At 48.9% G+C, this 15,960-nt stretch overlaps 1 protein-coding gene across 2 annotated transcripts in view; it reads left to right on the top strand.

Annotated features, from left to right (window-relative positions):
- The first annotated feature begins 8,311 nt into the window (after positions 1-8,311).
- Positions 8,312-15,960, top strand: part of MTURN (maturin, neural progenitor differentiation regulator homolog) — a 29,262-nt gene continuing 21,613 nt past the window's right edge. For both annotated transcript variants that reach the window (XM_041122574.1, XM_030008974.2), the window contains exons 1-2: positions 8,312-8,539; positions 14,477-14,599. In XM_041122574.1, the coding sequence (XP_040978508.1) occupies positions 8,378-8,539; positions 14,477-14,599 (285 nt within the window). In that variant the 5' untranslated portion in view covers positions 8,312-8,377. The remainder of the gene's footprint in view (positions 8,540-14,476; positions 14,600-15,960) is intronic.

Here is a 15,960-nt window from a genome sequence, read left to right on the forward strand (position 1 = left end):
AGATGCCCACCTGCAGCCCGGGGAGGACCCCACGCTGGAGCAGGGGGATGCCCCTGAAGATGGCCGTGACTCCATGGGAGAGCCTGCGCTGGAGCAGTCTGTGACTAAAGGACTGCAGCCCATGGGAGGGACCCATGGTGGAGCAGTTCATGAAGAACTGCAGCCTGTGGGAAGGACTCATGTTGGAGAAGTTCATGGAGGACTGTCTCCTGTGGGAAGGACCCCAAGCTGGAGCAGGAGGACATCCCTCATGATGCAAGAAATATATTTAGGTGTGCAGTTACTGTGTAATTAGGGAAGAGAGCTGGCCGCTTGGGTCTAGATAGTGGAGACTGAAGGCGGAAAGGAAGGGTAGGGATCGGGACCACTCAGCAGCAGCAGGCTCTGAAGTGGTTCCCTGCTCTTTTCAAAGGGGAGTTAGTGGGTCTTAAGACAAGGGAGATGACCAGTTCCCCCTGGGAGAAAAGATACTGATTGAACCTGATCCCCAGAAGTGAAGGGGCACTTCCAAAAATCAGCTCTGTGGTAACCCTGTCTTACTCCAAATTAATTCTTTCAGGCTCATGCAAAAGACTAAGGTACTTTACCTCAGGAAAAGAGTCAGATTTTTTTTCCATGCTACTGAGGATGGACTCAGCATCATAAACAAACTGGTGTAAACAAGAAAATAAAGCCCCTGATTAAACATTAGCCAGTGAAGATACTAGGTTTGGTGGTTAGTTAATCCAGCCAGTGAACTTGCTTCCCAAATGCCATCAAGAGATTTTAAGGTGCAGTAAATATACTGTAGCTGTGTCTACACTACCAAGTAGTATAGCCCAGGAGCAGATCCATAATGCAGAAGAGTGCTGAGATTGCAATGTGCACACTGTCCACCTTTAATCTGAGAGGAATCCACTTCATGTGACCTCTCCATGATGCAAACCACAGCAGGGTAAGTGGGGATGATTGGGGCATTCACTTTGTAAGTGCTCTCCTGACCTGAGCTAACCACTAATGTGTACGCACCTTGCATGAACTGGCCCTGTTCCAGCTTCTCTGCAAAAATACTGGGATAAGAAACAGCTTAAGAAATATTGCTTAATCCCAGAAGCATAATATTAGGCTTTATAGAGACATTCCCAGTATGGTATTAATATATGAATCATGCTGAATAATAACACATGATCAAATAGCTGAGACTTAACCATTTTTTTAAAAAAAAAACCTTTTTCCGCAGGAGGAACTCATATTTTCACAAGCTTTAAGGCATGAACAGCATTCCTATGTAGTACACACAAATCTCCATCTTATAAGGTGCTAAGTGACTATGCCAAATCAAAAAGAAGGCTCTCAGCAGCAGAGCTAGGACCAGGCTGCAGATTTTCTCATCCAATCCTAAGAGCAGCCTCATGCCTGCAACATTAACGCAGCACTTGCCTGTGCAGGAAGGTATCCCAACAGACTGAAGTTGGGAACCAGTCTGACTTTCAGAGGAGAGCTTTTAATTGCAGATGAATGATCAATGCTTTTTGCTTTTAGATATGTAGGCTAAATTTGGGAAGCAGGGGAGCTTCTTTTGCCATGGGGTGTTGACCTGGCCAATGTCATTGCTGTCACTGCCTGCACTCGCTTTTATATCGCTCTTCCCCTAAAGCAAATGACTGTAACAGAAATAAGTGATGCTTCCAACTCACTGTGGACCTACTGACAGAGCAATTGCAACAGAAGTTAGGGCAAGGTCTGGACCAGTGTCCGTGCTTGGGAAAAGACCCTCAGGGTATGATGTGCCAGATACTGCTGTATCTGTGTCAGTTCACACCAGTGCTTGTACCAGTATTTTTTTTTTCTCTGTAGACAATACAGTCAATTTTCCTCTGCTTCTCCCAGCCTTTAGAAGGAAAATAAATCACTGTAGTTAAAATCACAAGTCCTCGTAAAAACCTGCTTGTGCCCAGAAAGCTAAGTATCAGAGCTTGCCTGGAGCTTAGGAAGAAGTGGCATCTTTTTCAATAAATTTGCATCTCTAAAGAGATGATAAGTGTTGAATCAATTTCCGTATGTTTAAAATAGCAGAACATTAAGGATTCTGGCACTTCAAGCAATCAACAAATTTGGGACTATTATGAGAATATCTTTTATACTAGTAGAGCAATTCATCTGAAAATCAGGGACAGTCTGCAGCTCCGTGCCCTTTCAATATCATAAAGGATTGCAAATTGACAAAAAATCCTGTTTGTTTGCCTGAAGAGGTTATCGTGCCTTATGACATTCAGGTCTTTGCAAAACCACCTTTCAGCTCTTAATAAGCCAATTCATAATATAACCCCCACTTGGCTTGCCTGGCCACACGATCTGCTCATGGCTACACAGATCCAATGATAAACAAGAGTGTTGGCAGGTACTTCCTGGTAAAAAAGGCAGGAACTGTGGTGTACCAACCTCTATGCCCAAAAAAGATGCGAGGGCAGAAGCTGTCCAGTGCTCTCCTCCCGATTTCTCCCATCCCTGTATCCATCCTGGGCTCACTAACCCTCATCTCTGGCCATGTCTGGATGGCTGCTTGCTGACCCTCAGCTGGCTGGCCCTAAACAAAGTTCACAACTCTTCATTCCTATCATCGCATCTATATTTGAGATGAGTCATACCATTTTCAAAAGGGCACTGAATATTAAATGTGTATGCAGCCTGTGCTTCTGAAAGTTTCAAGGAAAATCAACTTCTTTCAAAATCAGCTGGTGGTGTTTCTATCTGCATGCAGTAGGATGAAGGCTTCGTGCTGGGCTTTGAGGGTCTGAATAAAGGGGGGATGGATGAAGATACCTACAGAGAGCTTCAGGTGAAGTGATCCATGGTGAATGCAGCCTCTTGTGTCACACTCAGTTTGCTGAGTCATCAAATATTTCCATTGTATTTCAGTACATTGCTTACAAATGTAATGTGCCATTGCTTTAATAAATGCATAGCACTATTGAGCCTGAAGACACCCCACTGTTACTGCTCAGCACCCAGCAATGCGGTGTAATACTGCTGGTCTGGGTGTCAAGAGCAATAGAGACTTCAAAACTGCCTGCCTGCAGGACCAGGAAGACAGGGCATCAGTATATTCTCCCTCACACTTAGCACATGATCTTCCTACTCCTAGAAAGCAGAGATTTGGAGGACAGATTTGCAGGTTGTTTGATGACTTTTTAAAATTTAAGTTCGTATTTTGGAGCAGGTAATGCCACCAGGGAAAGCTGCTAATTAGCAAGTGGATTTTGCATAGCCCAGATCTTCATTGCTCTTTATGTGCTTGATTTCTTACTGCCAAAGCAATAGGATGTTAAACCATTGACTTCAAAAGGAGGATGTCAGGATTCGTGGGAGCAGCAGGATCTTCATTCTGTGTAGATTTTTAACTAACATTTTTTGGTAGTTTAAATCTTAACTGAGAAACCATGCATTTCTAATTCACCTTCCCTCTACATCTTCTTAGCTTGGGTCGTTCTTCACAGTTTTCTTGCTCTTTCCTTAACTCCATTTACCATGGCAATGGGTTAAAAAAAAAGCAACCCAAAGCAAAGACGACAGCCACAGCTGCATTCCTCATTAAAGACAAGAAAAACACAAATAGCTGTCTAGGTGCTCTGGAGGGAAAGTCAGGTGGGGAACAATTTGCAAGATAACCAGCGTGCTGGCTCCTGGACTCCAGCTTTGGGGAATGATGTGGTTGGGATTGTGTGCTTGGGAAGGATGCAGCACCCAATGGGTGGGTTGGAAATATTGTAGCGGCCAGGGATTTTTCACTTTTTAGTAACCTCCATGTAGATGCTCAGCAGTTAAAAACTGATCTGCTGGGCAACAGTCAGTCGGCTTGAGTCCCTGGAAGAACCCCCTGCTGCTGTGCTGCAGTAGGACGTTTAATGCTGTTACAGGCTCGGTGAAAACATGTGTAGAGCTGTGATGGTGCAAGGACCATTGAAAGCCCTGCACAGACCAGGCTTTTGCAGGGACAGCTGTTGCAGCACTTCTCCCAAGCAAGTGCAATAGTCAAGGCTCTGGACATGTGAAATGCATGTTGCGAATGAGTTGATATGGATAACAGTAAGAAATATTTTCTTTTTCAAGGTCCATGGTGTAAAGAAGGTCTGTGAGAGGGTGACCATGAGGCAATCAGCCCCTCGCCCATTTTTTCCCCCTAGGATTTCTCAATCCTCTTCTCTTCTGGGGCAAGGGAACCAGTCTTTCCTTAGGAGACCAAACTGCAGAGACAGCGTAGAGATGCAAGAGAACAAGCCGACACAGGACAGCAATTAACGGTGTATCTCTAATAATTTACTGAAGCTCACTCTCCTGACCTTTCTGTATTTAGATCAGCAGGAAGGGTGCGTAATGAGGGCCGTGAGAGGGCAATCGGGTTCTTACAGCTGGTCAGGCGAATTAATGCGAATTGCTTGGCAGTTCACCAAAAGCAGACCAATGAGGGCTCTTCATAAGAAAAAAAGAAAAAAAAAATCTTGAAGGTGGCCAGTCCATGGGCTAGATTTGTCAGATTTCTAACCCACTGTAAAGGAGAACAGTGGTTCTGTGTTTTGGAGAGACACCACAGCCGCGGGCGAGTTGCCTTTGTCTGACACATTTCAGAAACCCTTCTGCTCCTCCACCTTCCGCAGCTTCTCACTCCCCCTCCCCTGCGTCCCTTTTCCTCATGTCATTTAATGTCGCTGTGTCCTGGGGGAGTAGGGGAATAGTGAACCCACGGCAAGGTGCTCTTCCCTTCCTCACTTGAGCACAGGGCTGTCAAGCTTCCAGCTTTCTAGACCACACTCATCACCAGGCATCTCAGAGGCAATGGCTTTTGTAAAGGAAACTCCTGGGAGCCAGGTACCTGATACTTTAAAAACCTTCCCCTCCACACCTCCTCCAATCCCTGCAAACGGCAGAAAATTGGTTTACCCACTCAACCTTCATGCTGTCACTCACCTTTGACCCAACAATTTCATTTCTGGGAAGGTGGAGGACTTGCATAAAACCAGAAGTCACCTGTAAAGTGCCGATATTTATATTTCTGATTAACTAGCATGGCTATGGCAGTGCACGTGCTCTCCCCTTCCTAATACTCTCCATACACTCTTCCAAGTGAAATGCCATTTCCAGTAGGCAATAGTTACTGGCTGGTGGTATCCCTCTGAAATGATCCAGCAACGTTTCCCTTACCTCGTGATGGCCTGGATTGAGGCGATGGAAAGCACCGGAGCTGCTGTGTCCTGGAGGAAGATGGAAATGGAAGTGCATCCCCGCAGGGTAGGGGAAAATACCTTCCCTCTGGTGAGGTTTCCCTTCTGCAAGCCGTCCTTGCCACAGCAGACAGCTTCTTGACCTCCCCTCTCCTCCTCTGCCAAGGAGACAGCTGTTCCCCTTATGTGGCCATCCTTCGGGGCGTGGATGCTCATGGGTATTTGGAGCAAGTTGGAAGCAAAACCATGCGCTTGACTTATACCGGCCATCTACCCATCTACTCAAATGAGCAGCGAGTGCTTCTGCTTTTGACTTGCAGAGAGGCAGAAGGGTGTCATGGGCACTGCATCCGCCTCGCATCCACGTTGCCATCCCTCAGCCCCTGGCAATGGCGTGATGGCCAAGGGCTGCCAAGCCTGTCTTGCTCTGCAAGCAGCACTTCTGCGGGTTGCTATGTAGCATTGCCAAAATCACCATCCTTTACTGAGTTGTTTTTATAATCTGCTTTTGGGGTACAGGTGTAAGGGCAAAGAGACTCATCACATGTAAATAAACAAATAAGCATGGCTGTCCGGTTTGAATGGCTACGCTGTCAGACATGACAAAGGATTTTGCAGTGCATGCTGCAAGAAGATACTTAAAATCTCATTCGAAACCTGTCAGCTTCCCTACCCCACAGAAGGGAGATAACAAACAGCACATACTTCAAAGCTACGTTTTAAGGACTAAAAAGATGTTCACGCGGGGCTTTGAAAATGCACATAAATCATAGGTGTTAACACCAAGACCTCGTTTATTTGAAATGGTGGCTGCTTGCAGTGCAGTCTTGACCTCCCCTTGCTGCTACGGGCCAGGACGCTGCCAGCCAGGAGGACACGGCTGCCTGGCTGCCTGCCTCGGGTGGCCCCAAACCCGGGTGCCAACCCCTGCGCATGGCCCCGCCAGCGAGAGGGAAGGCGAAGGCTTCGTTCCCACCGCCGCATCCTTACCCAACGCCAACACCGTCTTCAGGGAGGGCAGAAAACAAGGCCAGACCTCAGGGAAGCGCAAAGAGATGGCAGGATTGGGGTCAACCTTGGCGGCTGAGCACTGTGGTGGGGGAGATGTCTGCCCGGGTGGTGGCACCCTGCCCACTAGTTGCAGGCAAGCCGACAATGTCCCGTTTTAGAAGAAAGGGCTGTATTTTTCCATGTCCTATTTTCATGCTAATTATGTAAATACATTTGGAAAAAAAAACCCACCAAACACCCAACCCTGAAAGAGTGCTGAAGTTGCAAAACTCAGCACAGGACTCACGGCCTCGCCAGCCCCCGGAGCCCTGACAGCATGTGGTCACGTTTGGGTTTCTGCAGGACCCCTGCCTCGTTCGGGAAATAGCAAGTGGTTTAGGATTTCCTTTCCAGCTGTGCAGGACTCACTGCTCCAGCCCCGGGCTGCCTGCAAAGCCACGGATCTTCCACAGGTGCCCCACACACCAAGTGCTTTGCAGGTATTACTGCACACACCCCCCCCAGGCCTGTGTGGTAGGTAGGAGACTGATGTTGCCTCATTTTCCCCTGGCAAAGGGAGGTGCGGCAGGACCGGGGTAAGTACCTACAAGAGCACCGCCAGGTACTGGGATCTGAGGCACCTGGGCCAGGAGTTTCGGAACATTTGTAATTTTTACCATGCTTTGCACAGTCAGAGCACAGCTTGAAGTGCAGTGAGGAGGTGCTCACCACTTGCCACTCTAATAGCAGCCCGGGAATGAGGGCAATATCCAGAATATCTGCAATGGAATAAAGGAAATGTCCTTTGGTGGAAAAGCCAGCAGGCAATCGCATCCCACGTGCACAAAGGGGCTGAGTTATGGTTGCACGAGCACTCATGTCGCTGGTATTTCCTGATACCTCAGTGCTCAGCTGCAACGCCAGTGGAAGTTTTTCTCCATGGTATCATCAGTACCGAGCTCTGCCGCACCCATACCCGCAGCGGGGCGAAGCCAGGGGGGCCGGAGACGACCGTGTGGAGGAGCGCAGCAGCGTGGGTGCTCGGAGCATGCCCCGGGGCCAGCCAGAAGCAGGGTGGGTGCCTCCTTGCCACAGCCTTGCTGGTGCTGCCCCAGTCGGCCTCGTCCCCTCCACAGCTTGCGACCTCACCAGTCACTTTGGCAGCGGTCAAATGATTTATGCACCAACTAATACGTACGATGGGAGTGTACGATGTGCGACACAGACCCTGTCAGTTGGGCGTTTGGTACCTGTGGTGGAAATGCAGTTAAACACCGCTCTGGAGACAAGCAACAGCCGCTGGGCATTATTTAGAGGCCAGTGTTGCCTTTGTCGGTGCAGACTCTTCTACCTGCTGCCACGTACGGGCTCTGTGCGACCTGGTCACCTCTATGAGATCCCAGGCTTCCAGCTAAAAACCCATCCAAGTCTGTGGGGATTTGTTTTCCTTTGTGGCACAGTAGACACCGATGCAAATCGAAGGCCCTTTATAAATGCAGATCAGCGCTCGTATCTCATATGCCTTGCTAGACATACAGATAATCACTTGGGATATGCTAGGAAGAGCAGTATGTACCTAACGGCAAACGCATCGGTCCCCAGCATCGTTGACACAAACCATAAAGCTTCCCACCATCACGGGGTGACTCTGTCTGTGTCTAGGAAGCCCGACGTCTTGCATTTGGGTGGCTTCCGCAAAGCTTAGCGCCAGGGGGTACCGATTGGTTTAGCGTAAGAGGGTATTGCCAGGCGGACTTTCTCTTTCGTAAAAGACGAAATTCTGGATCGGTTCTGGAAAGCAGAGTCTTGCTGACAACGGGTCCCTAGGTGGGCTTCCCCCCCCCCCCCGGCCCCAAGTTGCCAGAAGGCGTCAAGTCACTTGTCCACAGCAAATTCCCCGCCGGGCGGCGGCCGCCCGAGCCCTGACGCCGCTTTTTCCCTCCCCGGCGGGGCCGGAGCCGGGAGCCGGGAGCCGAGAGCGAGGAGCAGGGGAGAAGGGGAGCCGGGAGCGAGGAGCCGGGAGCGGGGAGCCCGGAGCCGGGAGCCCGGAGCGGGGCGGTGAGGCGCGGGGCGGTGCGCGCGGCTGGGGGGGGGGCGGCGCGCGGGGCGGCGCGCGGGGCGGCGCGCGCGGGGCGCGCGGGCGGGCGCGGATCGCGGCGGCGGCGGCGGCGGCGGCGGCGGCGGCGGGGATGGCTTTCGAGGCGCTGGCGGAGGCGGCGGAGCGGTGGTGCGCCCGCACGCCCTTCCAGCTCATCGCCGCCGAGGAGACGGAGCGGCGCATGGACTTCTACGCCGAGCCCGGCGTATCCTTCTACGTGCTCTGCCCGGAGGCCGCCTGCGGCGACAATTTCGTGAGTGCCCCGGGAGGGGACCGGGACCGGGACCGGGACCGGGACCGGGACCGGGGGGGGGCGGTCACGGGCGCGCGTGGGTACCCGCGCGTGTGCATGAACGGGCGGGCGGCCTCTGCGCCGCTTTGGGACACTCCCCCCTCCGTCGGTGCAGGTCCCCGGTGCTTGGGGGAGCACCCGAGGGGGAGCGCCGGGGGGGTGAGGGGGGGCGGAGGAGGGGGCCGTGCCGGGAGGGGCGGAGGGATGCCGGGATGGCGGGCGGTGGTGCTGGGGTCCGCGGGTGCGCCCGGCGTGTGGGCCGGGGGTGGCGGGGACAGGGCGGGGGGATCCTCCCCAGCGCGCACCACAATCTGCAAAATGGAGTCCGCCGCCGGTGGGGGGCGGCCCCGCGGGCAGGGCTGCGGGCAGGGACATCCCCCCCCCCCCGCCCCCGCCTTCCCTACCACCCCGGCCCGGGGAGGCTGGGGGGGGGGGCGGGAGAGGAGGGATGCGAGCGGCCCCCGCTCCTCCCGCGTCCCGCGGGGGCCGCAGCTGCTGCTCCCCACCGCGGCCCCCCTCCGTCCTCCCGAGGTGCCGGGACTCGGCGCAGGGACGAGCGGACTGGCAGGGCTGTCACGGCAAATGGAGAATGGGCAGGAATAAAATGGAGTCAGGATGACAGGAGGGCCGCGCCACCCCCGCCGCCGCGCCGGGGCTGGGGGGCCCGGGCAGGTGCCGGCCCGGCGCCGCCGCCGGCTCCCCTCCCCGTCCCTCGCGGAGTTCGGCGGCAAGTTTGTGCAGAAATGGCACCGGGAAAAGAACGCCTGGCTTTGGGATTGGGGGGGGGGGGGTGGGTGGTGTCGGCCGTCCGTCCGCCCCCAGCCCTCCTGGTGCTGAGCAGCAGTGCGAGAAGAGTTAACCGAAAAGCGGCACCTCGCCACGGGGTTTGTAACCTGCAAAAACTCCAGTTAACTGCAATGAAAGGATTTTATTTTATTTTTTAAAAAAGCTAGCTCCTAGTGCAGACCATTATTGTAGGAATGTTGTAGGTCCTTCCCTTGCCGGAGCAACTTTCATCCGTAGAGCTGTTTGACAATTAAAGGTAAGTGCAGTATGAACCCCTTTCACAGATGAGTTCGTGGAAACAAAGAGCAGTGAAATGACTTCTTCAGGACCACAAATCCCAGCGAGCAGGACGTTTATTTATTGTGTTGGGCAGATGGTCATGCTGAATTATGAAAGAAGTTATCTGGAGTTTAGGTATGCATCTGTCCAGGGATACGTGAGACCTTCAGCCGCTGTCCTGGCCGTGGCAGTGGAGCATCTCTGGGTGTGGATTCTCCTGGTCCACAGTGGGACTAGCCCTGCACACCCATCTCCCAGCACCGAGGAGCCCGACAAACCTCGGCACTCGTTCCCTTCTAGAGATGCCTGTGCTCGGAAGGGGCCATGCCTACTGGACCCTTAAGCAGGGATACGTACGAGTCCAATGCAGGACTAGGCTAAAGCTGTGATTGGATGCTAATGATATTGGAAATTGCCAAGAAAGCTCATTATTTTTCTTAGATGTGTATTGTTTCTTTATATGCTGCTCAATAATTGAGCGAACTCTTTCAAAACAAGATCTAGTCAACTTCTTTAAAAAAAGCTTAAGCAGTTTCAGGCCCTATTCCCATGCGTCCAACACTGGCCAATTTTTGTGGGTTTGCAACCACATTTTCCCTTTTCTTTTTGGCAAATATTTTCATTCCAGGGTTGCTGTGGGAAGGACTCCCCGCCCAAAGCCACCAGTAGTAAAACGGAGCAAAAGGGCCAACTGCTGTCAAATGCAAAACATAAACAGTGGAAAACTGGAGGCAGTGTTTTCTTCTGTCTTTTTTTGGCATAATTACTTGAGGCACTTTTTGTAGTATTAATACTTTTAAGACAGGCAGATAGGTGTCATTCTTAATTCTTTTCCTGTTGATAGTGTCTCTTTAATGCAATTAAGAACCACTAATAAGCTGATTCACCAGCATCGTGTTTTCAGCTCCTAGTGCACTGTGAGGCTTCATTTCTGCTCCCAGCTTGGCTATCTTGTGTTTTGCAGTCATTTTCTTTTTTTTGTGTTCCAGAAGATACGTTTCCTTTCTACGTGCAATTACAGGCTAAAGTTTATTTTAAGGAGACTTAATACAAGCCAGGGGACTGATTCGCATTTGCACTCCAGCCTTGTTGCATGGCTTCAGTAACACAATGGAGTGTGAAAGTGAGTAAATATAAACAGAATTCACAGTGGCACACTTTACAGCCTTTTTACACCCTGTGACTCTTATAAAGGAGCCTCACATTTAATAAGCATCTGGTGCCTGGTATTCTTGTTCTCTTTCTTTACATCTTCATTTCATAATAATGCAACTTAAAAAGCTGAAGCTATGTAGGAGGTGCCGGAGAAGTCCATGATAACCCGCTTGTAAGGAGGAAATGATGAGCATGATGAACTTAAAAGGGAGGAGGAGAAAAACATGGAAAGCTTGCCAAGATGCAAACTGGGGGAGATTAACTCTGAATTTTCTATAAAATCAGAGATTCCAGATCACAACAATCATATCATTTTGATTTCCTGGAAACATCTCATTAGGCTAGGTTTTTAGTGTGCCAGGGATGCAGAAGACCCATCTAGATGCCTATTGGCATTTTCAGTACCACCTGGACACTAAAACTCTCTGAATCAGCATTTTAGATAGCTGAATTGCGTATAATTTAGCTCTTGAGGCTCATGGTGTTCTCAAAAAATTAACTGGACTTGTGTAGCCATAACCAATGAGGGTGGGGGTTGCGATGCTATTCCTTATAGTCTGTCATTTGTTTTGTCACTGTGTTATTGCTGGTATTCAAATTAACCGATAAAGCAAAGAAAAATATGATGCCACCTTGATGCAAAATATTCCTAAAATATTTTAGAAAAGAGTCGGCGAGTCTGAATATTTTCTGCAAGTCCAATTACCTCCACAAAGAAAAAGTTTTGCTGCCATGCTCAGCAGGTGGGCTGGTTAGAAAAAGGTGGTCCAGCAAGTGACTCTCATCCAGCAACACCGAATCATCTAAAAGCATGAGGGAAAGCAAACCCCTCCAGATGCAACCCTATGAATTGCCTCAGCTATGTACTGTGTGTAGGTGCTGAACTAAATAATTCAACCATGATCCTAGGTCAGCTGAGGTGGAAATTAGTGGCTGTCTGCTTTTGTAGTGACACAAAGCAACTGTGAGCAAAACTGGGCAAGCTTGGAAAACACATACTCAGATGATGAGGTTAATATTTTTTTAATTGCGCAGCCATGGCCGAGCACTGTGGTCCACTGGTTTGCCAACAGCCCGCTTCTCCGACTGCAAAGAGATCCTCAGGCATCGGGGGGGGTTCCAGGAAAAACATCTCCGTATGTGCAGCCTCACTGACTGCTCTAACTTTCTAAGCAGGAGCTGAATCCTCAAATTACATTTGTTTTTATTTTGAGAAGCCAAAATTCCTTTTGCAGGTTCCTCTGGAGATGCATGAGTCAGTGGTGAGACTCAGTTCCTGCACTGCCTCAGTGCAGCGCTGAACATCCACAGAGACCTGTAGATGCAGCTGAACTTATAGGTGTTATAAGCCTGGTCTTTATTGCGGCTGAGTTTTCTGGGGGGGGGAAGATGAATTCAAGCCATTTCTGAATGAGATGCGTGCACTAATGGCATGTGTGAGTGCATTTGTTGCTACACCCAAAGTTTTAAATCTTCTGCAGATGTGGAAATTGTTGGAAGCCTTACTTGCTTACTGCCTTATGATGCTATGCAGAAAAGTCTCTTCAAAGGCTCAATGATCAAGTTACTCGCTTAGGTTTTCCCCTCGTGCTAGATCATCTTATTCTGCGCTACTGCTGACAAATTCACACTGGAGTCTGAAATGTGGTGCAGCTTGAAAAGAGACTGCAAAAACATGATAGGACAACATGGGGTTAACTTTCCCTGGGGAACCAACTAGCTATTATTTATAAAAGGGCAGGGCCTGATTTTCATTTATGTGGAAGCTCCTGTGTATAGCTCTGGTAGTCGAAAGAAGCCACAACTTAAACAAGAATCAGGATGTTAGCAGTCATAATCGTTTTTTACATATAAACAATTACAACAGGTTTAGCATGAGCCATGAACTGCCAAGCTGCAACATCCAGCTCTTAAGTTTGACACAAAGATTGGAAGTTAACTAAACGGTTATTGCTAATGCCAAGTATTAAGAAATCATGGGCCAGACCTCCAAAATCTCAAGGCTGTTCTTAAAATGTGATTTGAAAGTGTTCATTTGATATTTTAAAGAGGGTTCATTTGAGTTCACTTCATGTACCTTCTGCCTTTTTAGGCCATAGAAATCACAAAGTGCAGGCATTTTTAATATTTTTTTTTGTAAATAGAAGCTGGGATTTGGTTGTATATTTATAGGACTACAAGGCCCATGACTCTAAGATGGCATGAAGTATCATGAGACTTGTGGTATGTGCCTTTGAGAGTTGGCAAGACTGTAAAGAACTTATTTTTATTGCCAGACTGGTTAAGAGATGACTCTGGTTACATGGAAAAAGCAGAACCTACTCAGTAAGGCAGGGCTCTTTTCATAACAAAACATTTCACTATGTTTATGCTTGTAAAATGCAACAAGCAGCAAAGAAAATGTAGGTCAAGTGAGGCTCATAGCAAGGCAGTTACAGTTTTCATCTTAAAGATGCAGCTTAGGTGATGTTAAGTAGTGTTTTCTTTCAGTAAGTGTAAAACTGCATCCCTGGCAGGTATTCACCATGGAACAGGAAGGCGACATGCAAGCCTTATGTTAGGGATTGAAACATCTGTTGTTCTTACTCTTTCCTTGTATGTTAGTTAAGCTTCAGAGAGACCCTCCTCTTTCCTTTTTTAAGCATAACCTACCGTTTATAGCACAGTAAAAAGCTGCACAGCACTTCAGGGAAAAAAGCTGCTGTGCAAAAACAGAGGTATAAGAGTCTTAAACCAATTTTGGAGTGTTACACTTCTCTGTGTAGCAGACTATCTTAAGACAGTCCCATGCACAAAGTCTTCAGAAAGAAGGTCTTTAAAAGTATGCGTTAGCTTGTGCTGCGTGCTGCCCTTGTGTGCAAGAAGCATTGTTGCCCGAGTGCTTCCACCATTGCTCATGAGCTCTGTTTCAAACAACCTTGTTGCAGCAGAATAAGCATCAATTTTGGGAGAGGCTTCACAGAGCCAGGCTGGGGAACCAGCATCTGCAAAACAAGAGCAAGATGAGAGGAATATCCCAAATGGATTTAAATGTGCCTGCCTGGGAACAGAAGATTCAGGTCTAGGAGAAGTAAACCTCAAAACAGGGAGGGAGACGTGTAGTGTCAGGATGTTGTGAGTGCCCAAATTTCTCTCCTTGGCTCTGTGTCTAAGGTGCAGGTATATTTTGCATCTTTTCTTCTGCATTGTCGAGAGAATTACACATCAAGTTCCACCTCCAGGGTCACATCACACTTGAACTAATGCCAGGAAGACAGAGAGATCCTTTAGCTCTTCCTGAGGGCTTCATTGCAGCAGATGATGCAGAAGAAATAAAAACCCAATAGGACTTCCAGGTCTGAGCAGGGCTGATGTCAAACGAAAACACCTTTACTCATAAAATGTGCATGTGCAAGGCATGTGTACCCTTCGTTGCTGGTGCAGTCATAAGGCTGCATTCTCTTCTGGATCGATTTCCCTGCTTTCTGATGCATCATATTAATAAAATCAAGGTTCCTCCTCAGAAGCATGGCTTCTGAAACAGCCTGCAGTGCCCGTCTGCATTGTAGGTCTGAACAGCAGGAGGCCCAGTGTAGTTTGGCAGATGTTTACAACATGTCACCTTATAAAATCACGTGGAAAGGCCAGCGTGAATTCCTGTTAATGCCTTTTCTTTCTCGTGTTGCTGTTGGCTTTCAGCACGTGTGGAGCGAAAGTGAGGACTGCTTACCTTTTCTGCAGCTTGCACAGGATTACATCTCCTCCTGTGGGAAGAAGACACTCCATGAAATACTGGAAAAAGTCTTCAAATCCTTCAGACCCGTAAGTGCCTCTTTTTACTACTAAACATTGACATTTACCGGTGACTTTTAATAGGATAGCACTGGATGGAGCAAGGCAGTTTTTCTTCTGCAGGGACTTACATCTCCAGTCAGCTGCGTGGGCACAGGGATGTTAGCACATAAGCTACTATCAGGCAATTGGAAATTGTTTCTTGGAAGCCAGCTGCCTTTTTATTTCCATTTCTGTGTTTGAGAGGATGAGATTCCTGGGCAGGGTGGGAGCCCAACTGGTGCGGCAGCCGGTGGCACCGGCTCCCCAGCTGCACAGCGGCTCTCATCCTGCTGATGCAGCGCTGACTCCGAGGAACGGGATGCGAGTCAGCGCTGCTGGACTTTGTGGCAGAGTTATGTCCTGGCACTGGAATTGGGGAGTTTTGCAAGGATCTGAGTAGTGAGAGTAAACCTCTGGGAAGCTGGAAGTACGGTTTCTCCTGAGAGTAGTTTATTTTATTTTAGGGTTGGGTTTTTTTCCCCCAGGTGGTCCAGATTTTTCTCTTGGGATGGTTGCCACTTGGTATTTGCAAATGCCAGTTTGGTCACTGAGAAGAGGTTGGAACAGAAGCTGGGTTTTGGCGGGGTGGTGGTGGTAGTGTGTATTTTTCTGGTTTGCTGCTACTCAGCTTTCTCTGTCCTTGTTTAACACTAAGATTTTGGCCAAAGCCTGGGTTGCATCAGTGAGGTGACCTAGGCCGGCTGTTGTCCTTCATTTTTGCCAAATCCTCCCTGTTGCACAGCCTCTCCTTTTGAGAGCCTTGGGCTGGGTAAGGGGCTGGTGCAAAGCAGAGCAGAGGTTTGTTGCCAGAGCCACAGTCCTGTGATGTCCATGGGAAAGCTGACCGATGGACATTTTTAAACTCAGCTGAAAATATAGACCTTTTTCCCTCCTCTCTTTTTCTGGCTGACTAATCGAGAAGGCTGAAAATGTATCCCAAGTATTTAGAGTGAAAGGGAGGGCCTGGAGTGCCGATATGAAAACACCGGCCTCCCTGTGTTACACCCTTGCATTGCCTTGCTGCAGACTGCCACAGCTGGTCGACATAAAAGAGCATCATTTTAAAGAATCCTTTGAGAGACTGGAAATAAATAGAACAGATGCACACTTTTCTTAGAAAGGACTGGAAATCTGATCCATCAGTACAGCTGCTTGTAATCGTGAAAACATACAAAAATATAAATATGTTTCCCAGAACAGTATTCGGCAGTTGGATCTTCATAGCTGTTTTCTCCTGCTCAGAAAAGCTGTGTCTTCGAGTTCCATTGGTTAACTAAAGAGGACTTCAAAAAGACTTAATTAAATTGGTACAGATCACTTATTTCATTTAAACCACGTTTATTTCAGCA

This window comes from Aquila chrysaetos, chromosome 3, assembly GCF_900496995.4.
Source record: "Aquila chrysaetos chrysaetos chromosome 3, bAquChr1.4, whole genome shotgun sequence".
In the NCBI taxonomy this organism is placed as follows: domain Eukaryota; kingdom Metazoa; phylum Chordata; class Aves; order Accipitriformes; family Accipitridae; genus Aquila; species Aquila chrysaetos.